At 34.6% G+C, this 18888-nt stretch overlaps 1 protein-coding gene across 1 annotated transcript; it reads left to right on the top strand.

Moving 5' to 3' along the window:
- Positions 1-6231: 6231 nt before the first annotated feature.
- LOC131661909 (folylpolyglutamate synthase-like) lies at positions 6232-14710 on the top strand. The gene is made up of 17 exons (XM_058931568.1): positions 6232-6384; positions 6484-6512; positions 6687-6832; positions 6939-7004; positions 7622-7731; positions 9212-9272; positions 9843-9926; positions 10016-10072; positions 10208-10268; positions 10971-11017; positions 11677-11754; positions 12462-12626; positions 12729-13013; positions 13274-13352; positions 13585-13737; positions 13906-14054; positions 14291-14710. Exons 2-17 carry the CDS (start codon positions 6503-6505, stop codon positions 14348-14350), a joined length of 1611 nt encoding a protein of 536 aa, XP_058787551.1. The 5' UTR covers positions 6232-6384; positions 6484-6502; the 3' UTR covers positions 14351-14710.
- Positions 14711-18888: the final 4178 nt, after the last annotated feature.

The following is an 18888-nucleotide window of genomic DNA, read 5'->3' as shown; positions in this document are numbered from 1 at the left end:
AAATTGATGTTTGTAAAAGATATGATGATATGATGCAAATGTCATGTATGAACAAAGGTATAGGATGGTAACATAACAACTTAATCGGGTAGGTCTCCTACAATAAGATAGTTCTATATTTTGTCTACCCATAAAACCCACTCACAAGGTTGGTTCTAGCAGTTTTTGGATAGAATGGTTCCTAGAGGCATCCAAGCATAATCAGAATATCGCCATGCGACAGGCGAGCCATCTTATGACAAATTCATGAATATGCATCCTCTAGGTGAGGTTATTGTACCAATCATACAAGGAGTGCACCTTGGGGACCGATACATAACCTCTATAGATGAAACGGGTTCTAAAGGTCCTTGGAGTTAGCGACAAAATCAGATTTCGGTCATGCGATGGGCGAACCATCTTATGACAAATCTCATGACTAAGTCTCCTCCAAGTGGGGTTTTCGTATTAGCCATTCAAGGTGTTCACCCTGGGGACTAGCACTACACAACCACCTCCTAACTTATGTTTTTTTCTCTTGTTTTTCAAAAGCTCGGGTTAAGAGCTTCACTCAAGCATCGTTCCCATTCCCACAGATGAATATATACAGCAACATAAATACAAACAATAAAGCAAGAGTAAAGAAACATAATATAAGAGTAAACATAAATAACACAAGAGCAAAAGAATAAGCATAAAGAACATATGAATAAACAAACAAAGACAAACACTTGAACATAAAACAAACTAAACTAGGGTTGACTCTCTTAAGATTTCTAGCCTTCCCCAGCAGAGTCGCCAATCCTGTAGCGCTAAAAATTACTCGAGGTGTCTACACACTCGAAAAAGAACAGAGTCGCCACCGATCTTTATTTATTCCAAAGTGGAAAGGGAAAATATCGAATAAAACCCCTAAATAAAACAAATGAATAAGACGGTCATCGTAACCAAATTAGGGTTCGGGAGTCGGTTAAGCAAGGGGAAGGTATTAGCACCCCTTACCTCCATCGTACTCGATGGGACCCATTTAGTTAGTTTTATGAATAAGTGTTTGCGTAATGTTTGCGTTCTTTAGTTCTTATGCTTATTAATCGAGAAAAGAAAAAAAAAAGAAATGTTTTTTAGGGTTTTTATTATTATGAAGAAAAAAAGAAAAGATTTTTTATTATTGTGCTCGCCAAGACGCTTGTATCTTGTGCCTACGTATTCCCTAGTGCAATGGGAAAGTCAGAGCAATCGTAGTTCGGATAAAAAACTACGATTTTGTTGGTTAATTTTATGAAGGATGTTTAGTGTTTGGTTCAAAGGATCAAAGGTATTCAAGAGGTGTGCACTTCTTGTCACTCGATCACTTCGATTTAATTAAGAAAGAATTTTAATATTTTGATTCAAAGGATCAAAGGTATTCAAGAGGTGTGCACCCCTTGTCACTCGATCGCTTCGATTTAATTAAGAAAGAATTTTAATATTTTGATTCAAAGGATCAAAGGTATTCAAGAGGTGTGCACCCCTTGTCACTCAATCGCTTTGATTTAATTAAGAAAGAATTTTAATATTTAATTCAAAGGATCAAAGGTATTCAAGAGGTGTGCACCCCTTGTCACTCAATCGCTTTGATTTAATTAAGGTTTAAAACTTAATTAACGCGTTTTAGTCCAAAAGATCAGGGTATTTAAGAGGTGTTCACCCCTTATCACTCGATCTTTCGGTATGATTAAGAAAGGAGATTTTTGTGATAAGATTTAAAATGGACTCGACATTGGATCGAGTCAAATTTTATTTAAACGAAAACTTATTCTTTTGGTTTTTTAAATAATAAAGATGGGATCTAAACATAAAAACATATTTTTTTGTATTTTCAGTTAACATTGGAAATTAGAACAAACATTATAATAAAATCTAAGATTAAAAATAAGAAGGATTAAATAAAAAGTAAAATAAAACAGAGGGGGTGTATTTAAAAAAAAATTGGTGGTGGTGATGTAATTAAAAAAACGCATGGGCTTTAATGGTTTGAGCCCAAAAGCTGGAAGCTGGCCCTAAGACCAAGAGCTATTGGGTCGGGTCTGACCCGAAACCCTTAACCAAAATCGGGTTTTGCCAAAGAGAAACCCTAAATCTCAAGAAGCTCCTCTTTTCTCTCTCGTTTACTCACTCTCATCTTCCACCTATGCTATTCTTACGGTGAACAAACGACAACAGTGACAAAATCGATGGCTTCTTCATCTTTCTCGCTGCGATTACGAACCACAACATAAAAAAAAATCTCTCATATGCATCTCTCGCACTCGCATAAACAACACTCTTAGCCTCTCGATCTCACTCGTTCTCCCCGCTCGATGGCCATCTCACGCGAACAACAACAACAAAAGAAGAAAACTCTCACATCTCTCTTGGTACCGCCATTGAAGGAGCCTTCGAAGCTCTGGTATCTCTCTCGGTTCGTTCTCTCACCTCTCAGTCTCGCTCTCGATTAATGAAAACAACAACATAACGATAGCTCTCATTCGTCGCTCTCTCTCTCCATCGCTTTTGTTTCAACTCTCTCACGGAGTCAAGGATACAACATCAATCGAAACAGATAGACCCAAATCCCATATTAACCCTAAAACCCCAATGATCAGATTTCAGAGATAATTACATCAAAAGTAAATGGGAATCGAAATCGCAAATCGAAGATAAAAAAGAGAAAGATTAACCCAGGTATGTTTGATCTCCTTGCTTCCACTTTTGTTTCTTCTGAGTCTCGTGTGTGTGACTTCTTCTGTAATGTTATATTGTTGGTTCTGTTGGTGAATGATGAGTCTGTGAAGTTGTGTTGAGTGTGATTTCTGTGGTCTGTGAATGAGGTTGTGGTATCATGTTGAGTAATGGTTGTTAGAAGTTTGTAGGTGTTGAGAATGTATTGTTTTTGTGAAGTTGGCCGGATGAAGGTTAGGGGATGTATGAAGAAGGGAGAGTCTGAATGGTTGAAGGGATTAAGGAGATTTTGGCAGAGGTTCTGTATGGAATTTGTTGGTGGTTATGCTCAAATATCTCAGAATTTCAATGTGAAAACTGAGTATTTCTTGGTATATTCTTGAGCTTTAAGTGATAGGTTAGGGTTTTCTTGAAGTGAAAGTGGGGGGCTGCCGATTTCTAGGGTTTTTTCCCGCCTCCCCTTCTTGTTGCTTTTGCTCTGATTTATATAGCCTCTGAGAGGTGGAATTGGAGGGAGAATAGAACAAAGATTTTGAAATAAAAATCAGTTTTGGTGTCCTGACCTATGCTTTCTGTTTGCAGATTATTGTCTTGCCATTTATGTGCAAGGTTTAGGGCAGGTTGGACAGCATCCTTGGACTGTTTTTTGTGGCACTCGAGACAGCAGCAAGTTTGGATGAGGACAAAGCATTAGCTAGGCAACAGGCTTGTGGGTAGCTGAGATGCTTTTGGGCAGTTCTTTTGTAACAAGCATTTGGATTACTTTTTGAATCAAGTTGTGGATAGATTAGGGATATTTGAAGTGGATGTAATTAAATTGTGAATGGATGTAATTTTGTATGGAATTTGACTTTTGAATCTTGAAATAATGAACTCAAATTTGAAACTTAGAACTTGCATTTTGATGTATGTTTTGAATACCCTTGAATACATGAACACCTTTTCGACTCAAAATAATTCATACAAATGCTTTCCTCAACTTGCACCTTTGAATTAAGTCTTGAGAATTTCAAACCTCGCATTACATTTCTTGAATTTACCACAAAATATGCCTCGCTTCGAGGTAATTCGTATGATTTTGATCTTGAAAATATTTTTAAGATGTTTTCATCTTAATAAAAGTGAACATCTAAGTTTTGGACTTGCAAATGATGAATAAAGTCGAACTCTTTGTGATTCTTAAATGAAATTTGAAATCTCGATGAAGGTCATGAACTTTATCCAAGTAACTTGTATTCCAAAACATTCATGTAAATGAATCTTCCTATTTTAACTTGAATCACACTCTTTAAATCTTCAATTCAAATCCAAAATGACTTGCAAACAAACGAGTAATTGAATAGACAACAAGATCTCGTCAAAGAAATCATAATCTTATCCTTTTTGTGCAATTTCATGATTAAAGAACCCTAAACTTTAATTGAATTGCAAAATTCAGTAGACAAACAAATCTCAAATCCATAGCTCAAGTAACAAGAAACACTTTGATTAAATGAAACTTCAAAATAAAACTCAACCAACTAACAAGTATCATCACAAGATGAAAGTCTTGATTCAATCCTTTAAACTCCTTAAAATTATCTCAAGACAAACAAACGGGAGAAACCCTAATTGACGAACTTGCAATGAAGAGAGGGTGTGGTCCTTGTAGCTTGATGAAGAAATCTCTAATAACCATAATTCAAAACCCTAATTCATGTGGACCACTACTCAAGAGAAGAACCAAATGAATCTGCTTTATTTGGAGAAAAAGTCTCAAAACCACCGTGAAACCCTAAATTGCACAAATGTTGTCCATTTGAAATCATGCCTTAGTGAATGAATGACATGCAAATGATCTAATGGACCGAAATGTATGGTCAAAAATTGGGGTATGACAGACTAGCATCGTGAGAAAAGGTTGGGAAAAATCTCAAGAACAGATCCATAAGATTAGGATCACTCTCTCTTCAAAACATGTCCAAAATCTCGAAAAGGGTTTGACATATTGGTTGGTTACGACAGAGTCACCAGTTGTCTAAGACTTAGCATATTTTCTAAGTCTAAGGATCAGTCAAAAGAATAAATTCTTCGAGTGTTGAATTATATATTCTTGAGAGGGAGTTAGTTGTATTGGATCAATTATGAACGTGGGATAATGGACTTTTCAGCAGTTACAAAGTCCGACAACATGGAAGCACGTCAGAAGATTAAACTGCATGTTTTTGATACGTGTCTTTCTTCTAGGAGTAAAACGGTTAGAGCCAGTTATCTTTGAACTAGTATAAATAGCACAGTCATGCATTGTAATTAAGGTTGCAAAATTTACACACTTTCTATAAAACTGGAGTACCCGAGTCAAAGAGCAAAATAGTTTTTGACGAATATGTATGAGTCTATGTTTCCTTAATTGAAACACTTTGTTCAATGTCATTTATTGCATTGTTAGTTAATTACTTTCATCCAAATCTTCTTGTTGTTAAAGTTTGTGTTTACTTTGTCTTTATACAAACCTTTACATTCAGTTTACACTTTTTTCTTGTATACGTGTTTTGCACAAATTTCTCCCGAGATTTTTTTTAGTTAATCTCACAAGCAAAGTAAACTCGTGATTATTCACTAAAAATACTTGCAAAAAGTAATATGAAAGCGTACATAGATGTGTCTCCGAAATCTAAAGGTATTTGTGACTTTTCATTCTTGTGAACTAGCACCCTATGTGATGGATAACGTAATGCCATAAGTTTACTCACCTTTTTTAAAGTGAAAATGAATTATATTAACTGGTCTTTTTTATAAACATCTTAGGTGTGAATGAATGAAGTTTGGATTTTCTTCGATCCAATTCTACATTCATGTAATTTGACCTTAGTAACTACCATGCGTGTCATCCTATTATTCTTTATGCTAGTTTGTGAAATCATATCTCACCTCAAACCCTTCACCTTCTTTTATATGTTATTGCACATTAAACCATTATTATTAGGAGATATTGCATTGTCAGTGTAAAAAATTTTACACTGTCAATTCATCACCATCTTTTGTTTGCATTTTGTTATAGGCGGTTAAAATAAAAGTCAAACTATCAATCGTTAGCTGGTCTAGTAGTAATTGAGACCGAACTTGATATAAAATACCACAGTTCGATCTTCACAATTGCAATCGAGAGAGTGATGCAATAACTGACCCCGAACTAAATTAAAATTGAAGAGAAAAACAAAAAAAAATAATTAAATTCTTATTCGGGATGTTAGGTGAGTGAAATGGGTGTGAGGCAAAATTCTCTAATATTAAATTCATTTAATTTTTTTTTATGTTTTTACTAACAATCATGTATGATAGTAAATATTCAAATTCATTTAAACACTATCAAAAATAAAATAGAAAAAAATATACACCAACAATATAAAATAATTTTACAGTATCAATTAATTATGATTCATGATCATGTTAATTGTCAATTACACTGTTATTTTTAAAAAAATTATGTGATACGACTGATTGATCAATCATAATTAGATGTGCAGTACCTTTAACGTATATTCGAAATTATAAATATCTGATTTTTACCCTCAGTGACTGGACAAGCCAATAACCAGGGAATCAATTGGTGAGAGTGCCTTTCGTGGGAATGCTACTATTATCTATTACTACTACACTCCGAAATTGCGCGCACGTTGTTGGTGTTGTTGTCGTTCTAATGCTCTGATTCATTTCCTAATCACTGTAAATTCACTCTTTCTATCTTGCAATCCAATTCTCTTATTCTTTTCTTTCTTCTCCACACTTCACAAAACCAAACTCACCTTATCGTTCTTTATTCAGATTTCAATCCTAAACAATCATGTCCCAAGGTATTTATTTACTTTCATCTATACGTTGAATTTCAAATCTGGATTGCTCTAACATCTAACTGTTTCGTCTGTTTTTTCTCTTTAAGCTTTGTGCGTTATGCTGCAACTAAAGTTTACATAATTTATATGTGGATTCGTTTCTTGAGGCCTATTTCTTTTGAATTTGATTTACAGGAGGAGATAACGGGTCTTCAAAATCTTTGCCATTGACGCCATATGAAGAAGCATTGGAAGCCTTGTCGTCTTTGATTACTAAACGCACTCGGGTTGGTGATGTCAATATGGAGGAGCGATTCACCGTGCTATTTCAATATTTAAAGGCACGTAAAGTGTTTGTGAATTTGCTTTGAATATATTTGGTCAGTTTGTTGGAAAAATGTTTACTTGTTTGGTGATGTTAATAATGGTGTATGTTTGATTCGTTAGATGCTTGAGTTGGAGGAGGCAATTTCAAATATGAAGATTATTCATGTTGCTGGTACTAAAGGGAAGGTACTTTCATTAATTTAACTTTCATCGATAATTACTTCGAAAGTGAAACCATGTTGAAAGTTCGTGAATGGATTAGTTACATTTGCCAAGACTTTATAAATATAACTACTGCTTTTGAAAATTAACATCATGTATTTATGTTATGAATTTATGTTCCATGCTGATCATTGAGAAGACAATAGAGAAGATGGTGGAAAATAAACTTAGGTGGTTTGGGCATGTAAAGAGAAGACATGTAGATTATGTGATAAGAAGAGTAGATCGGATAGAGATAAATCAATCAACTAGAAGAAGAGGAAGATCTAGAAAGGCTATAAGAGAAGTTATTAAAAAAGATCTCGAGATTAACGATTTGGATAGAAGCATGGTCCTAGATAGAACATTATGACAAAAGTTGATTCATGTAGCCGACCCTAATTAGTGGGATATTGCTTGGTTGTTGTTGTTGTTGTTGTTGTTGTACTGTTAAATGAGAATTTCAAACTTATTGCAATAACTGACACAGTTGGTAGTTGGTGGTTTCTTAAAGGGTGTAGTGGCTTTGTTTTCCAGATTCCCTATTTTTACGCTTGCATCCGTTATGATACTTATTTTGTATCTTTATCTTGCTTCCGTAGGGATCTACATGCACCTTCACAGAATCTATATTACGCAACTGTGGTTTTCGCACTGGGCTTTTCACTTCTCCTCATCTAATTGATATACGAGAAAGATTTCGTTTAGATGGGTGAGTGTTTCAGATGTATTCATTGACTTTATTTCCATTATTACTTATTCATTGACTTTTTATTATCTCAATCTGTCATTTACTTTGTCTTGGGTCATAGAATTGACCATGAATTCAGATTAACATGTTAATATTGAAATTGTCAAAAAAAATGTTAATATTGAAATGGTTTGTAACAAACTAATATTTCCTGTTGGAAGCTATTCATAGCAATAGCTTGTATATACAAGTATAGTAGCTTATTTGTGTGCTTAGCTGTATAATTAGTTATAGCAACTGTTCTTATAGTTGCTGAGCCAGCACATCCAGATATGCCTTTACAACTGAATATCCTAGAGCCACTGAAGCTATCTTTTATGAAGAAAGAACAAGCATCAATCTGAGCTGCGTCAAACACCTTTGATCCGAGTTGTACAACATGAAGTAAGGGAGGTTGAACAATTTCAGAATTCTTACTTCGCCTTAAGGCTATTATTCATTCCTTAATTTCAATGCCATTCTTGAAGGTCTTGATGAAGACTATGATCCTTTTCATCACTATGTTTCATCTTACTCTGTACCTGACATAGAATCACTTCTTCTGGCTCAAGAAGCTCGGTTAGGGAAGCATCACTAATCTACTAATTCAGATGCATTCTGTAATTGTTGCACAAGTTTCTTCTTCCCCTTTTGTAAGCTTCGCGTCAGTCTTTCGTTTTTGGGAGTTGACTTTGAGCACCTTCCTAATGGTGTTATCTTTCTCTCCTAATCTGATTATTTTGAGATTTTCTCAATTGAGCTCACATGACTGTATCAATGAGCTTTCCACTCTCATTATCAGCAATTGCAAGTTGAAAACATGGAGATGACTTTGTTCTAGATCTGAAGTTGTACAGATTAATAGCCAAGCTGTACATTGACATAATAATCTTGCAGTGCTAATGAAGCGTGTCAATCTCAGTATTGGAAGCACGCTTACTTGATGAGATGTGAAGAGGTACTTTGTTTTCTAAAAGTATCTTATCCCATGGTGTATCGTTGCAAGTTGCGACCTCTAAATCCCACGAGCCTCTCTCTATGCAAGCCTTGGCTATGTGATCTAAAACTCTAGCATAAGTATTTGATTTATTTGAGCTAATGCCATCAGACTTTAAGAGGGTGGGGGTTAGAATAATAGCCTGTGTATATTAGTGTTGTAGGTTATATGTATTCTTATCTGCACAGTTAGCTACGACAACGTTTAATGCAGTTGCTGAGTCAGCACATTCTGTTATTTTATTATAGAACAATGTAATAGAGGCTGTGAAGCTCTCTCACCATATAAATAATACCTCAACTCAATGAATTTTTTTCACTCTTATATCATCGAATTTGTCCTTCTACTGTTTTACCAAATTTCATGGACTTACTAAAGTACATCAAATGTCACCCTTATAGTTCATCTTTTGCAGCATAGCTATTATGCTATGATTCATTAGCATTACCCTTGTTACTTCTGCAGTGTGGAAATCTGCGAAGAGAAATTTTTAGCATATTTCTGGTGGTGTTATGATAGACTAAAGGTATATTTTGTGAATAAATGCGTCATTATATATTTTTTACTGCTAGAAGTTTTCGATAGCTTTAAAACCTGGTTATTGTATTTTCCTTTTTTATTTGAATGTGAACCAAATCGCATTTCGAATTTGAATTGGTGGTATCTTTCTCACAACTTATTTTTACAGATCGATAAACTAGTTTACCAGTAACAGTTAAGAGTGTCCATATGATAATTTAGGGCTAATTGTGTTGAAGTTATGTCGCTATTTCATTTTTCTCCCTTTTTGAGTTCATGGATTTCAGTCTTTCAGAAGATACAAAGTAATTGATAAAGAAAATACTAAGGTGTAGCAGTTAGTGTTAATATTTGTAAGTCTGTGTGTCATCTCGAAAACTAAGAACAATGGTGTTAATTTTTACTGGGCAGGTTCTAGCATAATATGAACTTATGTAATAATAACACTTTATGTGTTGCATTATGCATAACATAGTGGTCACTTTGAAGTTGTAGTTACAGAATTGTAAAAAAAAATACTTGTGATTTGATGTGATTTTTTTTAAGTGGTTTCTTATATTGGCTTTGCGGTGCACAGGAAAAAACTGATGACAGTGTTCCTATGCCTACCTTTTTTCACTTCCTTGCTTTACTCGCCTTCAAGATATTTTCAGAAGAGCAGGTTTTTGATCCATGTGCTTTAAATTCCTCTGCAAAGTTATTTTTTGTACTGATACTTTTTCTTTTTCTTTTACTTCAAATTATTTGCAGGTGGATGTTTGCATAATGGAGGTTGGATTAGGTGGCAAATACGATGCAACAAATGTGGTATGCATAATTGGCATTTCAGCAGAAATGTTTTGGCCTTTAATAATAGACTTTCATATTAAAACATTGCCTAAATGCTGATATTTTTTACAAACTTAAATTGGACCATTTACATGCAGTTGTTTAATATTTTAGGTGCAAGCACCTATTGTGTGTGGTATAACTTCTCTTGGGTATGACCACATGGAAATTCTTGGTTAGTACTCTCCCACTCCCCCCAACTCTATCTTGGGTAATTCCCGTAGTTGGTAATTTACTGCACATCTGTTGCTCATGAAAATTGTGAAATAATTTGAAAGTTAAAAATACCATAAATTTATATTTGGTGCAATATGTGTCTCCACTATAACAAGAATAATAAATAAAAAGCCTGTGATTGTGATCTCATTTTTCAGTATATAGTACATGGAGATATGTAACTTGTAAATCTTGACTAGTTACATAGGTGAATGATCGGACTTTTTAGTAACCTGATTAAATGTACAAACTGTGCTAAAAATTTTTGTCTTATACTTTATATCCAAGAATATGGATGAAAGTCACTGATTTTGATAGAATCCATAGAACAAAGGAAACGAAAAATTATATTATTGAATGGGAAATATGAGCTCTAGAGCTTTACAATAATGGAAATGAAAAATGAAGGGATAAACCACAGTTCAAGAATTCCTAACCAGAGCAATATGGTCATACCAGAGAGAAACTCTCCTAACTAATTTCTCTGTAATATTTCTGAATGGCTCTCATCTTCCCCTCCCACTCTCCCTTATAACAGAAATTCCCTGAGATTCAGGGAATGTCCTAACTAACTCTTATTGAACTAAGGCTTAGACCCAGGTTCCTATCAGATTTGTTCAACCATTTGGGCTTACCTCTGTCTTGTGGATTCTATTAACAGGGAATACACTTGGAGAAATTGCCGGTGAGAAGGCTGGAATCTTCAAGGTAATATTTAAAGTAAAGAAATTTGTTTTTAATGGGTTGTTTGGCCCTACATTGGACCCTGTCATAGCAGGAGCTTTATAGCAACATGCTGTCTGTTAAAAGCCAAACTGTTAAGAGGAGATAGCCTCCACTTTAAACCGGAGTTCGGTGTCTCACATCCATCATCTAACCAATATAGGAGTCACATGAGTGTTATTTTCTTCTTTTTTAATTTAATTTTTGAAAGAAGAAAAGAGGAGTCATGGTGAAATGGTTGGAGTTTAGGTGTTTGGGTTGTGAATTCAATCTCCAGCAAATGTTTGGTAATGTTGCTTACAATAGAGCCATAATAGGTCAGACCCTTCCCTAGAACCCACCGTTGTGAGGCTTTTCCTTTTTTTATGAAAAGAATGAAAAACCTCTGAAGTTTGTATTGGGAGTTTCAGTTTCATGTGCAGCACAGCTGTGATTATATCTCTCTTTTACGCTTTCCTGTCTTTCCTTGTATCACCCAGTGCGTTTTCTATCCTTGATTATTTTTCCATAATTTTCTTTTCATTCCTGACAGTTATTTTGTATTTTGATTTTATGTAGCATTGGATTCCTTATTGTTATTTTATATTTTGATTTTATGTAGCATCGGATTTCTTATAGTTATTTTGTATTTTGATTTTATGTAGCATCGGATTCCTGCATTTACAGTGATTCAACCTGATGAAGCAATGCATGTACTTAAAGATAAGGCTTCTCAATTGAACGTAAGTACATTCTTTCTTGTGCTTACTTTCATTTAGGTAACCATATTACACAAAACCAGAATTTGGAAGAAAATTTCACTTATTTTCTTTCATCTATACATTTGAGTGTTGAACCATCAACTATCTAAATATATGTACATTATTTAATCATCTTGACCAAAGATCTGTCCTATTATCCTGTTTGTGCATCTATTTATTCTGCCAAAATGATGATATATCGTGAGAACCACATTACTTGGATGCCTTTTGACATGAAAGAAAAGAGTTTCTTCGATTAGATTCAACATGCTGGGCCATAAATACCCGTGCTAACATTTTATTAAGTCGCGTCTTCACTCTCTACTTTTACATTTGTCAAGGATCCTTTGAAAGTTAAGAGATTCACAACATCAAATTCAGATTTTTCTTGTCTTTCCTATTTGGAATAGGTTTAGTGTGTGTTTGGTAATGCGATGAAAAAAAATGATTTCAAGTGAATTGATAATGGAAAATTGATTTTGGCTAATAGTGAGTTAAACGTGAGTGATTTATATTTGGATACATTGATGTAAAAGTGGATTGAACATTAAATTCAAGGCTAAAAATCAACGTTAGAAACAAAAAACTTTAAAGTCTAACTCTAAGTTAGAATCAATTTTGGAGGTAAGATCAAGTTTACTCTCTGGTTTTCATCTACAACCGGCTGAGCATTTCTATGTTAACTGTAGGTACCTCTTCAAGTGACAGCCCCATTAGATGTCAAATTACTAAATGGTTTAAAACTAGGGCTTGAAGGTCAGCACCAATATGTAAATGCTGGTCTTGCTGTTGCATTATGCTCTACATGGATGAATATAAATGGACATCTCGAAGAGACTCATTTGAAACAGATTGTAAGTTCTATGTGTGAAAAGTAGTTCCTTTACGGAAGTTCCTTTTGTGTTTATATATTGATATTGTCATGCTGCTGAGTTGACGTATCTGCTTGCTTGAAGCAACACACTTTGCCAGAGCAGTTCATAAAAGGTTTAGCAACCGCAAGTTTGCAAGGAAGGGCTCAGATTGTTCGTGACGAACACGTCAACAATGAAATATCGAATGAACTTTTCTTCTTTTTAGACGGGGCTCATAGTCCTGAAAGCATGGAAGCATGTGCAAGGTGGTTTTCTCTTGCCATCAAAGACCATAACCTGACCTTGTTTTCTCAGAAACCTGATCCTTCCAAGTTCTCAAATGAAGTGGTGAAGACGCACAGAGGTGAAACACAAAAATCTGCGCAGGTAGATAAATAAGCTGTCATTGATGTTCAGCAGGGAAATCAGTGGTCAAAAAAAGAATAACTAAACTTTTTGGTATTGGGGATAATTTCTTTTCTGAATGGGAATCATAACTATAAGCTCTTGAAATTGATTCATATGACTCGTGTACACGATGGAAGAAAATTAAAGATATCGTAAGATATGATAAATATGTTAATGTTTTATGCACCTTAGTTGTTTTTCATCAGTTATTTAATTGAAGTCATTAATTTCTTTTGCAGATTTTACTGTTCAATTGCATGTCTGTACGAGATCCTCAGATTCTTCTTCCTCACTTGATGAAAACTTGTGCTGATCATGGTGAGTAATCTCTGGACTTTCCTACAACATGGTTAGTTCATAATGACTTAGTCCCACAATGATTTAAAATATCTATCGACTAATAAATACTTATCAAATAATTGACTTTGTCCTCGATTAATTCTGTGATAGTTTGGGTCTATCGGATAAAAAGTAGGGTGAATGTTTTTTTCGACTTGCGATTTTATTTTTTTTCCTGAATAAGAAATAAACTACTGGATTGAAACTGTAGGTGTGTACTTCAAGAAGGCACTATTTGTACCTGGTTTATCACTGTACCACAAAGTTGGATCCCATGCTTTAACACCAACTGATTCTAACATTGACCTGTCATGGCAGTTCACTCTACAAAAAGTATGGGAAAATCTCATGCAAGGGAACAAAGGTATTTTTTTTACCATCACATGCAAAGTATTAAGAATTCAAATCTACAAACCTCGTTATTTGAAATGTTTTTCCTTTTCTTTCTTCATATTTGTATTTCTTTCTGAGTCCATAAAAATACTTAGGTACGTTATAGGCCTTAACCTATTTGGTGTCATGTGGCTCGCAGGCAAGAATAGCGGGGTGGCTTCTGAAGATTTAACTGGTATGGAAATGAGTGTCAACAATTGTGAACACAGTGCAGTATTTTCATCATTGCCGCTGGTTATTAATTGGCTTAGGGACAGAGTGCAACAAAACCAGTCAACTCGCTTCCAGGTAAATTTAATTAATAGTTACATATTTACGATGAAGATTTGGGAATATTTGATAAGACGGAGTAGTGTTTGTTATTGTTACCTTATATTCAAATGAGTGAAGTTAATCTTGAATGTCCAATTTTTATATGAACAATCAAGATTAGCTTCCTCGTGTTCTGCATTTTCTTTCATGTGTATTGTGTATTGTGTATTGTATAATATCTAACTGCAAAAAATGTGTTGTTGATGAATCAGGTCCTTGTAACTGGTTCCATACACCTTGTTGGTGATGTGTTGAAATTAATCAAGAAGTGATTTCAACGTAATGAAGTGCCATTATTATTCTTGACGGGATCGAATGAGATATTTGTGTCTTCACACCTCATTGTGAGTGGTTTGGAAACTGCTAATAGAATGTTATCAACACAAGAACATCTTGGGTTTTGGTCATAGATACATTGATTTATATAAGCATCAGCTTGGTGGCTGTCTTCGTGGGATCTTTCAGTCTTCATGTCATTGTAGTTGAAAAAGAAAGGGTCGGTTAATAAGGGGGAGTCATAAAAAGTTGCACTTGCATGTAATCTTAAACTTCACGAGTTTGGTTTTCTAACATGTTTCTATTCCTGTTATATTTATAATGCTGAATCCTTGATTGAGTGTTCCTCTTTGAGTTATGAATTACAATTAGATAGTTTTATTACAAGCTATTTAAGATTTGTTAGTGGTTAAGAATTACAATGTAAAGTGACTAATCATTAGTTGGTTTAGTAGTGATTAGTGTTGGATTTGGTAGAGAAAATCACAGTTTGATTTCTGCAATTTCGATCGAGAGGAAGTTGAAACCGAAAAAACAAATTAAGTGATATGCGAAAGGTTAATATGGTCAATTAAATTTATTATATAATTATTTATTAACCAAAACATAAAAAGTTATATAATTATTTATTATCCTAAAAAATATTTTATTTATAAATTAAAATATTTATTTAATAAAAAAATAGTAAAGTTTTTCTTATAACTCTGTCTAAAATGTTTTGGCTTGTTTATAGAGTGTACACGATGATTTCGGGCTTATCTTTTCCAATTGTTCGGAAGTAAGGTCAATTAATATTAAGGTTTTGTTTGGGAGTTTGGAGGAGAAGAGAGAGGAAGATTTTCGAAAACGAATTTTTTAAAAATTATAAGAAAATATTTGACATTTTTTAAAAGATTGATTTTGTATAAAATCATAAAAGAGTGTTAATCATTACTATATTATTAATTTTTATAATACTATAACAACATGAAATATATTTTGAAAATTTTTGTAAACCCTTCAAAACCCTACAAAACACCACTTCAATATAAATTTTGAGTTACTCTAAATTATGGGGTTTTTGGTGTGAGAATTATTACTATTTCCACCCTTATATGGGCATACCAAATTCTTGAAAACCCAAAATTGCCCTTCATGCATCCGAAGATGCATCTTTGGACACATCAAAATCTCAAATATCTGTTTATCATGTGGTCTACCCCATGTTGAACAAATAAGGTCTGGAGATGCATCTCCGTATGTTACTTGGATGTATCCGGAGATGCATCTCCGAAATGTTCCCTGAAGTTCTTTAAAAGGAGTTGGAAGGGAGATTTATTTCGGAGATGCATCTCCGGAAACCCTACTGAATCATTTCAGAGCAATGTCATTGTCTCAACATCGTAATTTTTAGCGGCCAACTTATATTATAGTAAATTAATGTAAAATATAGTTAAATGAAAATAAAAAACCATACATTAATCCAATGCATAACATTTGTTTGAAAATACAAAAAGTAAAACATCCAAACATAAACTAACTATTGGGTATGTCTACGCCTACATCCTCTATCTTCTGTACTGCATAACATTTTGTAACTCGACAACCATAGTCTCCACGAGGGCCAACTAGGGAGTGTCATCTTGAAAGAGTCCTGCCTCTATGACTCCTCTACCCATCTTCGCAACACGCCAACAAATCGTCGTCAAGCTCTCAGTTTGCTCATCCTGAACCTCAAATACCTAGGTTAGCTGGCTTAGGTGGTCTTTTAGGAGTGTCTGGTGTCATGATATGGTGTGACACCCCATAGAACTTTATCATGTAGCCCTCAACAAAAGCTCAGTGTACATGAGTCGACTCCCTGCAATAATCCTCTGGTACCAAGATCTGTGTCGCGGACGCCAGGAGAAGCGGTCTCATAGGGAGGTCTCAGAATGATATGCATGTAGCCAAACTAGCGCATCGCTCGCTCTAAAAGATAGAAATACATAAGAGATTACCCACATGCCAATCATTCGGAGTATAAAGAGATGGCATCAAACGAAAGTGTATGGCGATGACTCTCATATGGGCAGAAGCAAACGTTATATAGTACCATACGCTCAAGAGAGACTCCAAATGGCTCAACAACACCATTCCCCATGTACGGAACAAATGTGGCTACACATAGTCAGTCATAGTGCGGCGCAGCTTCCCATCTTTTTATGCGAGGAAAATGGGAGATGATTTATCCCTGAAAATGGTTTGGATACAATATTAATAACAAGTGTAAGAAATGAATTATGAAAATAGTAACGATAAATTATAATAAGCACAATGAAACTCCCTGTCATTTTCTTTGTCTTTCAAGGATAACTCTCGCTCAGCTTTGAGTACGGGTAAACCAATTAGGCAGCCTCCCGGTTGTACTCGTGAACCACGGTTAGGTCGGTGAAGTACTTAGGGTAGACCACATTAACACAGGTTTCACTTTTGTCCACTAACATGGATGTATCAACCATAAACAAAAGGTAACACCTCAATATGTAGTGTATGTGGTACTAAACATTCACATCATCATCTATGACATATAATGCCCACTGCACATAGTTTATATAAAGCTTTAACAAAAAAATAAACCCAGAATGAGCACCTCTAGTGTCATGTGTCTCCTGTGCAACCTCAGTTGGGTCAGCCCCCAATTGGGTGACCATTAAGTCAGCGTCTTCCTCTCGGCCGATCCTCATGTGGTCCAGTAGTCTCCCCCTGATTTGACTACATCTAATGCCTTAATGAAAATATCAGTCAACTATTTTTCAATTGCCACATGTTCAAGAGCTACAACTTTATCTTCAACAAACTCCCTAATGAAATCATAACATATGTTAATGTGCTTGGTTCTACTATGTTGAACATGATTTTTTGAAATGTTGATAGCACTCAAGTTGTCACAGAAAAATGTCATAACACGTATATACCCCATAATAATCCCCATACACGTATATATGTCATACCAACTCCTACCCCAAACACATATACGTCATACCAATTCATCAATAACTCACGAATAATCAAATAATTAAATAAATTCTAAATTTGGAGTGTTACACTCTATACATTGAAGGATAGAAAAACACTTAGAAAGGGGGGGGGGGTTTGAATAAGTGTGACTTTAAAAAACTCTTAAGATAAAAACAATTGCACAATGATTTTTATCCTGGTTCGTTGTTAACGAAACTACTCCAGTCCACCCCCTTAGAGTGATTTACCTCACCTGAGGATTTAATCCACTAATCAACCTTGATTACAATGGTTTTCCACTTAGATACCTTCTAAGTCTTCTAGAGTATTCTGATCACACCTTGATCACTATAGGAACCTTTTACAAATTAATGTAAACAAATTCTTACAAGAGTATTACAATGCTTCTTAATAAGCTATAATCACAACTGTGATATTTCTCTTAAGTTCTAAGCTTAAATCTCACTAAGATATTACAACAGTAATGAAGTGAGGTTGAAGATGAAATTTGAGAGCTTTTGAATTTGACAGCGTTTCTGTATTTTTGCGCAAGAGTGTTGTATTTAGCTTCTCATCAGAACTTCTATTTATAGGCGTTTTGAGAAGATGACCGTTGGGAGCATTTAATGCGTTGCGTGATCCGTACAACATTGCATTTAATGTTTCACTCTTTTGTCAACTACCTCGAGCCTTTTCCTGCTTTAACTGACTTTTCCTTTAATAGCTTCTAACGTTCCTTTTGTCAGTCAACGTAGCCTGCCATCTTGTACTTGCTTCTGATATGATCTTTGTAGATACAACGTTTGAATTAATCAGAGTCAAACAGCTTGGTGCAGAGCATCTTCTTGTCTTCTGACTTTGAAGTGCTTCTAGCGTGATACCATAAGAACTTCAGTGATTCTGCTTCTGATCTCAAGTTCTTCTGATGCTTCAATAGACCATGTTCTGATTCTGCTTGACCATCTTCTGATGTCTTGTGAGAGCATGTTCTGATGTTGCATACTGAACCTTCTGAGTCAGTGCTTCTTGCGCTGAATTGTGCATACTCTTTATATATTTCCTGAAATGGAAAATGCATAGGATTGGAGTACCACATTGTCTTATACAAAATTCATATACATTGTTATCATCAAAACTAAGAATATTGATCAGAACAATTCTTGTTCTAACACACATGTTGGGACATTTGTTTCCACATGTGCTCTTTTACATAAAAACAACTTGAAGCTACATTTTTGTTTAGCATAATGCAGCCAATCTAAAAGGAACAACATTTTCTTTAATGAGTTACATTGTATTTTCATTTTCCTTGGTTTTTGTTGTTATTCTCAAGTTGGAAATATTAATTCATATTCCAACTTCTGGGAGAGTGTTAGAGTTAGTTGTCGTAATTGTTATATTTGGTTATAGGTAGCTAAAAGGTAAATATTTTTGGTACAAGTTAGTTAAGATTTATTAGTCACTCATAATCATAATATAAAGTGATCTACTATTCATTGCAATAGAAATCTTATCATGAATCAATAATACCAAATATTTCAATCATCTCTTATTT

The sequence above is a fragment of the Vicia villosa genome, linkage group LG3, assembly GCF_029867415.1.
Source record: "Vicia villosa cultivar HV-30 ecotype Madison, WI linkage group LG3, Vvil1.0, whole genome shotgun sequence".
NCBI lineage: Eukaryota > Viridiplantae > Streptophyta > Magnoliopsida > Fabales > Fabaceae > Vicia > Vicia villosa.
Note: the sequence above shows the minus strand (reverse complement) of the source record. Positions and strands in the feature narration are given on the sequence as shown.

Excerpts from the sequence above, each read along its gene's own strand:
- LOC131661909 (XM_058931568.1), top strand. Across the intron at positions 9,927-10,015 it reads AGATATTTTCAGAAGAGCAG|GTGGATGTTTGCATAATGGA; the intron begins GTTTTTGATCCA and ends AATTATTTGCAG. Across the intron at positions 13,014-13,273 it reads AAACACAAAAATCTGCGCAG|ATTTTACTGTTCAATTGCAT; the intron begins GTAGATAAATAA and ends TTTCTTTTGCAG.